Source organism: Lottia gigantea (genome assembly GCF_000327385.1).
Source record: "Lottia gigantea unplaced genomic scaffold LOTGIsca_125, whole genome shotgun sequence".
NCBI classification, from domain to species: Eukaryota; Metazoa; Mollusca; class Gastropoda; family Lottiidae; genus Lottia; species Lottia gigantea.
The window spans coordinates 156,701-167,728 of NW_008707332.1; the positions used below are offsets into that span (position 1 = coordinate 156,701).

Sequence of the window (11,028 nt, forward strand, 5' to 3'; positions counted from 1 at the left end):
CAATGAAGTCCTCAAATTCATTTCTCTAATTCTTCAGGTTTAGCCAACCGCAATGTAAGTTATACCCGATTACATAAGAAAACCTCCAACGATATGAAATATCACAGGATCCATAATTTCTATTGCAATTTTATATTTGTTCATGCTGTCTGAAAACTTTTACCAAAATGTAAACAAACCCGACAAAATGGCGCCAAATTATGCATAGATCCCTCAAGTCAGTTTTCCCACCAACTTTGTACAAGTGACACTATATAAAATGTTTGTACCTACTATTAATAACATTTGCAATGTCTTATCGATGTCAAACTGTGCAACCTGCTTTTAAGAAATTATTTTGTAGGGCCACCCATGACTGCTATACGTAAGTGTGTCATTGCATCATGCTCTTAATTTCCATCCACTTTCTTATGCCTTTACTAATTTATTATTTTTAATTTATAATTTCTTTTTGTTTTTGTACATCCTCGCTTTTTCAGCCTTTTATGGTTATGATTGCACCAGAGTACAAGAATACAAGGAATGAGAATTTTGTCATTAATATTCTTGTGAATAAACCTTAACCGTTTACACTCAATGTTAGGACCCACCACGTGGACGAGGCATTACAAAATTCGTAAACGAGGGTAAATTGGACTCTGGATTTCTCGAACTAAAAGATCCAGTGCCGTACTATTACTACACTACTACAGTACGTTAGCACAACAAATATTTTCTCATTTTAAATTTATCTTTTCAGGTATGTCACCTTTTCCCTTTCTTTAGAGTTTCTGCCATTATTTACCAGCTAAAAGTTACGGAGCATTATGAGACTTGACCTGACTTTCGAACGAGCAACAATTAACTGTGCACATCAAAAACAATTAGGCCTTATAATAATGATTAGAGTTGCATCATAAACTGTATTGTGCTGGATGATGGAGTCTTATAACCTTGTGGAACACTAAAAAAAGTGAAGTGGACCACAGGTCCTTGAAGTTCTGTCAATATTAATAAAATATGGGCAGTGTGGAGAAAAGAGTGTCAACATAAATAAAAAAAGACATTAGTTAAATCCGAATTAGTTAGATCAGCACGTTATTAAGATGTCATTAGTTATGAGAATGTCATTAAAAGATGTGTTAAAGATGTCATTAGTGATGAGTATGTATTTCAAGTTCATCATTTGTTTTTATGCAAGAGATTGTTTTTATACGCCCACATTTTCAGTTGTATGTATAATTAAAGGTGTAGTTAACATCATTTTCTCGGATTATTTTAAATGCACAAATAATACCAATAAACACATAAAGTTGAAATGTTTTGTTATTTTACAGTAAAATGAAAATGATTTCTGGCAACAGATTTATTACCTGAATATCCTTTTTAAAATTCTGTTTTTTTACAGAACTGGAAGGAAAAATTCCGGCAGCAGATTTACCAGAATATTCTTCCTATTTTTCTGTTAAATTACAGGAAATATTAGAAAAATTCCGGCAGCAGATTTACCAGAATATCCTTCCTATTTTCTGTTAATTACAGGAAATATTATTAGTCATTCTGTAATTTAACAGATTTTGTAGTAAAATATTTCTGTTATTTAAAGCAAATATTTCACAAGAAATTCTGTTATATAACTGAAGGCAAAATTTAAATTCTGGTAAATCAGCTGCCGGAATTTTTTCTGTTAATCGAAGGAAATTTTTTTTACAGTGTATGTCTGCTTGTATCAAGTGTTGGTGCAAATAAGCAAACATGCTTAGATATCCGAAACAAATCTATTTGTTCTAAATAGATGAGGCAGGGCGAGTCACATGGGCCTCAAATATCAGATTAATGTTATTCTCATTAGGCCTTGGTTATGTTACATTTTTTTAAGCCTTGTTAAAGGAAGGCTCCAAGATACCATTATCCAAGAATGATCGGCAAGACTAACTATCCTGCTGTGAGCCTGTGAGTCAGTTTAACATGCCTCCCATCTATTTCATTCGGAAACCGAAATTCGATTTTTTGTAAAACTTTCGGGAAAATCGACTTTGAAGTTCCACACTCCATTTTATGGTGAAAATCGCTTATATTTTGCTTTGGGGACAAAATCTGAAACTAAAAGTGCTGTAACAGGCAGAGTTTGCATGGCAGGAACTTGAAATTTGGAACAGATCAACTTCAGATGGGTATGTACCTTCAGTGCAAATTTCAGCTTTACATCTCTGATAGCCTTCGATTGGCCGCCTGTCAAACTTTTGGCCTTCACCCCAACCAGATGCATTGGACTGCATTAGGCTGGTTTCAGACCCCACCCCTTCACTAAAATGGCCATAACTCAGCCAATTTTGACCCTAGAGGTATAATTTTTGTTGCAAACGACAGTTTAACATGTCCCCCATCTATTTTATTCAAAAACCGAAATTCGATTTTTTGTCAAACTTTCGAGAAAATCGACTTTGAAGTTCCACCCTCCATTTCATGGAGAAAATCGCTTATATTTTGCTTTGGGGACAAAATCTGTGACCAAAAGTGCTGAAACAGACAGAGTTTGCATGACAGGAACTTGAAATTTGGAAGAAAGCAACTTCAGATGGGTATGTACCTTCAGTGCAAATTTCGGCTTTACATCTCTGATAGCCTTCGATTGGCAGCCTGTCAAAGATTTGGCCTTCACCCCAACCAGTGCTATTGGACTTCATTTGGCTGGTTTCAGACCCCATCCCTTCACTAAAATGGCCATAACTCGGCCAATTTTGACCCTAGAGGTATAATTTTTGTTGCAAACGACAGTTTAACATGTCCCCCATCTATTTCATTCAGAAACCGAAATTCGATTTTTTGTCAAACTTTCAGGAAAATCGACTTTGGAGTTCCACCCTCCATTTCAGGGATAAAATCGGTTATATTTTGCTTTGGGGGAAAATCTGAGACCAAAAGTGCTGTAACAGGCAGAGTTTGCATGACAGGAACATGAAATTGGGAACAGAGCAACTTCAGATGGGTATGTACCTTCAGTGCAAATTTCAGCTTTACATCTCTGATAGCCTTCGATTGGCAGCCTGTCAAAGTTTTCGCCTTCACCCCAACCAGTGCTATTAGACTGCATTGGGCCGGTTTCAGACCCCACCCCTTGACTAAAATGGCCACAATTCGGCCAATTTTGACCCTAGGGGTATAAATTTGTTGCAAACGACAGTTTAACATGTCCCCCATCTATTTTATTCAGAAACCGAAATTCGATTTTTTGTCAAACTTTCGGAAAAATCGACTTTGAAGTTCCACCCTCCATTTTATGCAGAAAATCGCTTATATTTTGCTTTGGGGGAAAATCTGAGACCAAAAGTGCTGTAATAGGCAGAGTTTGCATGGCAGGAACTTGAAATTTGGAACAGATCAACTTCAGATGGGTATGTACCTTCAGTGCAATTTTCAGCTTTACATCTCTGATAGCCTTCGATTGGCAGCCTGTCAAACTTTTGGCCTTCACCCCAACCAGATGCATTGGACTGCATAAGGCTGGTTTCAGACCCCACAATTTCACTAAAATGGACATAACTCGGCCAATTTTGACCCTAGAGGTATAATTTTTGTTGCAAACGACAGTTTAACATGTCCTCCATCTATTTAATTCAGAGACCGAAATTCGATTTTTTGTCAAACTTTCGGGAAAATCGACTTTGTAGTTCCACCCTCCATTTCAGGGAGAAAATCGCTTATATTTTGCTTTGGCGAAAAATCTGAGACCAAAAGTGCTGTAACAGACAGGGTTTGCATGGCTGGAACTTTGGAACAGAGCAACTTCAAATGGGTATGTACCGTCAGTGCAAATTTCAGCTTTACATCTCTGATAGTCTTCCATTGGCAGCCTGTCAAAATTATGGCCTTCACCCCAACCAGTGCCATTGGACTGCATTAGGCTGGTTTCAGACCCCATCCCTTCAGTAAAATGGCAGGCTCGTAGCCAAGGGGGGGCTTGGCGGGGCTTTGCCCCCCTTAAATCAAATCTTGCCCCCCTAGCAAAATGTACCGGTCACTTTTTTAAAATACACCTTTTCTTATTCCCGAGTCAATAGGAGCCGCAGGTAACTGAGTCTGAGTGAATAGCACACATTGGTCATTCTGGTCAGGCATTTAATGGTGGAGTAAGTGCACCAGTCAGCTGCTCTTGCATTGTCGATCATATGATGAGTATTTCGATAGTTTGATTATACGTAACGAAAAATAAGGTTATGGCTTTCAGGGCTGCGTTATGCGAAATGGTTAAAACAAATACTAAGTATTCCTATCTGTAGGCCTACTTAAGAACTGTTTTTAAATATCTTTCTGTTTATAGTTAACTGAGGATGAAACCAGACATCATAGCTTTTAATAACATTTTTAAATTTAATTACATTAGAATAGACAATTTGATACAATTGAGTTCGTTGAAAATCATAAAAAGTCTGCAGTAAAGCGTCATTGGTAACAAAATTATTGGTCTCATACTGGATTGTAATCTGTCCCGTCTCAAAATTCAAAAGATTTGATTGGTTGATTATAAATACTAACTAATAGACATATATTATCCTAAATTGTATTCATATGAATCAAACAACCAATCGTAGGAAAAATGGATAAATATTTGATCAAAAAAGACAAATTGCTTGATGGTTCCGACACTATTGGGACTGACACTGCTATCAAAACCACAGCGGGCAACACAACGGATGCAGTACCAAGATGCTCTGAAAAGACAGGAGTACCAGGTGACATTGGAAAAGAAGACGTTCCAAAGCAACCGAGAATAGAGCCATAAAACATACCCGACTACGTTGAAACTAAAACGGCAATAAAAATGTAACGTATTATAACTTGTGTGTTTTAACAAAAATAATCTCGAATCTAAAGTACTCCATGAAAGTCCGTTTCCCGACGTTTAATCGTCTGTTAAGGGGCTTTGCTAAATTTGCCCCCCTCGATTGCACGTTTGCCCACCCAGGAGTATTGGTTAGGCTACGGGCCTGTAAAATGGCCATAACTCGGCCAATTTTGACCCTAGAGGTATAATTTTTGTTGCAAAAGACAGTTTAACATGTCTCCGATCTATTTTATTCGGAAACCAAAATTCGCTTTAATTTTTCGGGGAAAAATTATGAGACTAAAAGTGTTGGAGGAATTTTTTCAGAGCAGGAACTTGATATTTGGTTCGAAAAAAATCGACTTTGAAGTTTCACCCTGATTTTTCAGAGGAAATGGGCTTAGATTTTGTTTTGAGAGAAGGTCATCTTCTAGTTTTCGACCTATCTTAAAATGGCCATTACTCTACCAAATTTTGACCCTAGATAGCCTATCAAGTTTTAACATTGGGTCGGCCATCAGTCTTGTAGCCTATTGGACTACAGTGTAACCGGACAGGCTGGGGGTAAGACCAAAACTTTTACAGCCGCAGTTCGAAAAGTTCGGTGATGTAAAGTTGCAATTTGAACTGAATGTGCGCAACAGTTCTGTTCCAAAGTTCCTGTCATGGTTTTGGTTTTAACCAGAGCTGTATATAGAGTCTGGCCAACTACGTCACAAGGCGCCATCTTGTTACCCTCTCTTAGCTACAAGACGACCGACTTTATCCCTCGTAAACGCTCTAGAATTTACAGTTTTTAACAGATTTTGATAAAATTTGGTATGTCTATACAAAAACACAAAAAGAAGATGAATTTTGAAGTTTAGCACTTTCCAAATATTAACCACCGAAATATTAAACCTGTAATCTTCCATATTAAAATAGGGCCTAGCTGTATATTGTACAGCTTTATGGAACAATAGGCTAATCACTAGTTATAGTTTATGCAACATATTGATAAGTAATACAATGTATGATATAATTCATATTGTTTTTGATCAATAGGCCCTTCCTGACGACTGCATAAACTATAACCAATGATTGTTGTTACATAAAGCTTTAGAATATAGTGAAGTTAATATAAAGGATAAAAGAGCGAAAATAATTCTTTTACTTGTGGGCCTGAACAGAAAAAGGCTCATTATTCAGTTTCAATCAGCACAATTTATTTTATGTCATGAAGGCATGAAAGTTATATCACACCACTCAATAATCATCATTTCAGCTTTGAAACCATGGCCCTCAACAAATTTGCTGCCAAGTTTCCCATCAACATTCAAGTTTGCTTCAGCCTTGGAAGATCGTTTCCTATTTTCCTTTCTAGCCAAAATGTACAATCGAACATTAAAAAATGTAGTCAACAGTTTGGTGCGCATGTGATGGCAATCCGGAATATGATCATCAGTGAGGACTATTTCAGCGGAGTTTATCAATCTCTCTACCAAGTTGTAACCCTTTAGACGACCACTTTCCTCTGCATTCCTGGTTTTTTTGAAAATCCGGACCAGCACAAACATTAGGAGCCATGGCCCCTTGCATCACCGTACAAGCACCAATATGACGCACACCTTTAAATTATACTGTTTGTTTTGGTGATTGGAAGTAAATAATACTAAATACTAAAAAAGTAAATAGTCTTAGAATTTCACATTCATAGAAAAACATAAATCGATCGATTAAGTGTAGGTCTATCAGAATGTTGTTTTAATCAGAGCCGTATATACTGCTCTGGTTTTAATCATCCTGGTTGTTTGTAGACTGAAGTCTCATGGATTACGTCCCCTTCTCAAATTTCTAAAAAAGAGAGGAGAAAAAGCCTATTTTTTTTTTTTTTTGACCTTCAATTGCCTAAACCTTTAAATAAGCTACAGTCCTTTTAAATAAGCTACACACACTGATTTAACTGATAACAGACATGGATGACGATTGCCAAATTGAGGTAAATGGTTGCATCTTTTCTACTCGTAGGGGAGAGCTGGGATAATTGGGCCACCTTTTTGTGATCTGGCATACATCATCACATTAAAAATTACACCAAGAATCAAACAATTGGCCATTTCTCAGATATGATAGTAGATAGATTTATCTTAGAAATTTTTTAGGTTAAATGGACCTTAAGTAGTTATTATGAGGTAGGCCGAAGGTAGGACACTTGAGGGAGATGAGGGGTACATGACAGGAAGAAGTGGGACGCAATATTAAAACATATTATTACATTTTACTATTAACTTTTGATTAAAACAGTCTTTGTTACTTCTAATGACTGGAAGTGTGAGTTTCAAATAATTTGAATCATAACTTTTCAGTGAAATATCTGCAACGCATTTTGAAATTTTCAAATAGTGTAATCTTTATGTTTAATCTGTATATTACGTTTTACTCCTTTTGTAATATCTCAATCTCTACACTAGTTAGTGTAAATAAGCTTATAGTAGTTTCTTCTCTGTCTTGCTTTGTTAGGTTGCTGTTTCGGGCTACTGCTCCCAACATGTTTTTTTTTTATTTTTTCAGTTAAATATTCCTTCAAGAAATTATTTTTGATAGGTTTGAATTTTATTTTTCAGGAAACAACAGTTGTAGTTGAATTGAATGGGTTAACAGATACAGAATTTTTGAAAAAAGATAACGTACAATGTAAAGTGCTTGTAAGTAGATACTTTCATTTCAATGTGATCTAATGGTTTTATATGATCCATGATGTGAGAAAATTCACTTTTTAATCCATTTCTATCAAATTTTAACTGCTATTCATGATATTGTCTATTAGTGGTGAACTAGGGCTACTTGTGTAAAAGTATTGATTTTCATCAAATCTCAGTGAAGTCTTATAGCCATATATGATAACAAAATGATATTACCAGTACTTGTAAGCTTAATTTATTATCATAAATTAAACAGGGCCATTCAATAAGATATGTATTACATATGGCATGTCATGTTGATATTTCAATTCTCCAATCTGGATTTGTTGTTATAGATTTTGAACATGTTGTTTTGTTACTATGCATTGATCTTTATAAAGAAATGTTCGCAAGATGGAAACTTCTTTAAGAAAAATGCTACATAATTATGTCATTTCTTGGGGCGAGATATTTATTAAGTTATAAATTGATGGCTAGTTATATGACAAACACAAGATGAAATTTGAATTCCCAGCTGATTTGCTAATCTAATACACTTTTTATAGGATTTGCTTTAGAGCTCAATTTTGGCAATTTCAAGGGACTTTCTGTTCATAAAAATTTACTAAAATTTTATTTGTTATATTGGAGAATAGGGCATAAGATTTTAATTGTAAAAAATAAGCTAAAATTTAGCTCTATCTGCAAACATTAGACAGCGTTATTTTTTAGCTCGAGAGTTGGTAAATTCAAGCATGGATTTTTTACTATCATCCAAGTTTTCCACAATGTTTGTTTTATTATAAAAAGGTGTTAAATATGAATTGTATGATGCTATTACCTAATTTTTTTTTTAAAGGGTATAAATACAGAAAAACCATTACTGCAACTTGGTACAAATATATTTAGTGGAGAATATAAAGATAGTGTGGGTACATATTTATTGTTGAATAAAAAATCAGGTGATTAATTATGATCATTATTATCATGTTGTTGCAAGCTTTCATGATTTTATCTCAATCTGTCTTGTGAGAGTTTCATATATACATAGCCAATCAGATACCTTGTTAAAACTAGTTACATATCGTAGGTGACCGCTTGAAACCTAGTATAACGATATATAACGCGGAATTAGTTTTCGAGAAAAACGCAAAAAACTATTTGAACGCATATTTTGTTAAAATCTTTTTTATTATTTTTTTTACTGTTATACGTGGTTTCCATTCTTGGAAAATATAAACCTCGTATAACAATTCGATATCTCCGGCCTATTGAACCAAAAACTCGTATAATAATACAGTATACAAGGTTTTTCATTTTCATGCTCAAAAAAAGGAACATTGAACCTTGTATAATAATATATTTTACGAGGTTTAAATTTGACTGTTTATATACGTGTTATTTAATTTGCGCTTTTTGAGTTGTTTACAATCAAGCTAAGAATACGAGGATTTGATCACAAGATCAGCGCTTTTACGAGCTTTCGAGCGGTACCAAAAAGTCAAAATGACCAAATATGGCATATACGAGGTTCCAAGCGGTCACCCAGGATATGCAACCCAATGATTCAAGCTTTGATAAAGAAAGTCTTAAATTCTTTTAACCTTACCCTAAGCTCCTCTCTACTCTTAAATCTTAACTTTTGATTCCAGTCATCTGATTGGTCAATTACTAAGATTAATATTAAATTCAGTTTTATTATCCAATGAGATTAAGATTATTATATTTCTTAAAATATTGGTTTTACCAAGGAACCACATGTACATTTTGAATATTTAATTTATTGAAAAAATATGGTTTGAGAGTTCTTCTTCTGACATCATTTGCTTTGTTACGTTGAACAAATGGCGGCTGTGGGTTCCGATCGTGATTGGTGTGTGAAAATGTGATTACCTTAAATAAATCATCTTCACTCATAATATCATTTGACCCAGCCGTAAATGGGTACGGATAATCTGAGAAAAGACCAGCTGGTAGAAAGGATCCTTAACTGTGAACCTAAGTTGTTATCCTTGTAAAATATAGTTGTTTCTTTTTCCGTTGTATTTTCTATTTTCTCAACTTTACAGAACAAGATGCTGGTGTAAGTGATGTTGAATATCATAGTAAAACAACAAAAACTCTAGTCATGCATCGAACATTTCTAAATGAAAAGACAGGTTAGTACGACATGATTTCAGTTATTTGTGTCACTTAACAGAGAATAAACCTGACACCTGGTCAGTCTGTAGTTTATGATAAACTTAAAGGAAAACTGTCAGCAATCAAATGAACCAAAATCTTTTTCTTTAAAGGGATTGTTAAGAGGTTTTTCTAATATTTTTATGTGTATTATGCTGGTAGCAGCAATTTTTACCATTCCAATTTTCAATCAGACGTCTGTGGTTTCTGCAATTTCACAAAAAGAAGTGCTTGATGATGTCACATAATATGCTATATCACATATGGCCCTTCAAGAGGTCATCAAACATTTAATTGGAATGGTGCAAATTGATTTCTATCAGTGTCCCCAATATACCATTTGTTTTTTTAGAAAACATCATTAGAATCCCTTTAAGTTAGTAGAGACACCTTGATAAGTGGATCCATGGCATCAAGGTTCACACCCAGAACAAAATTGGCTTTATTGTCACATTAATTGTAAAAAATGGTCAAAAATAGTTATCTCATTGTATGCAGAAACCTCATGAAAACACATTGGTCTTACTATATCTTTGGCAAGAAAAAATGAAATGTGTTCCTTTTGGTGACATTGATAGTTGAAAGGTATAAAAATATATTTCCTAAGTTTTTTTACTGATTAAAAAAGAGATACATTACAGGTAATGGTGAATCATCAAATGTTAATGATAACAGAAGTAAAGAAACCAACAGATCAAGTTCTTGTAGTTTTATGCTGGAGAATACTTGATAAGAATAATGCAGTTAATTTGATAGGACTTCATGTTGGTTGGCTCCCTACTTCATGTGGACAATGCAAATTATAGTACGAACAAGGACCTGAAGCATTTATTCCAAGAAGACTTGGAAATTGTGGGAAAAATCGTCAGTTATATTCCGGTAGTTGAAATGGAATAGATTCAAAAGTTGGAGATTTAGTCTCAAATTTTTAAGAAAGAGATACGAGATATTTAATTTTCTTTGACAGTGCTTTAGAATCTACCAATATCAATATGAACATTTGCCACTTCCTGTGCAAGTTCAAGGACATGAAATTGACTAAGTCAGATAACAAAGTTTTTCTGAACTGGATATAGAGAAGTAAAATACCACAGAGTTCATGTTAAATGATAGTATATTCATTATTTCACAGAAATGAAGCAATATTTTTGTACATAGAATAGCTTATACTTTTATCAAATAAAATAGATTAGAGTTTATGCTCTTTTTTTTCTCTTTTTTCCATAGCCTATTCACTTACCTAATTATTATATTATCTATACTTCAACTTGAATGATCATTGCAGGTGATATTGCACCACATTTTTGGTTAATGAGTTTTACATTGTTGTGGATCCCAAACACAGGACTAGAAAGTTGGGGTCAACAGCTAAACCGACAATAG

At 34.5% G+C, this 11,028-nt stretch overlaps 1 protein-coding gene across 1 annotated transcript; it reads left to right on the forward strand.

Moving 5' to 3' along the window:
* Nucleotides 1-6,678: 6,678 nt before the first annotated feature.
* LOTGIDRAFT_237960 (hypothetical protein) lies at nt 6,679-11,028 on the forward strand (the record flags this gene model as incomplete). The annotated part of the gene is made up of 5 exons (XM_009048594.1): nt 6,679-6,782; nt 7,408-7,488; nt 8,324-8,426; nt 9,534-9,623; nt 10,931-11,028. The coding sequence occupies exons 1-5, from the start codon at nt 6,759-6,761 to the stop codon at nt 11,026-11,028; spliced, it is 396 nt and encodes a 131-aa protein (XP_009046842.1). The 5' UTR covers nt 6,679-6,758.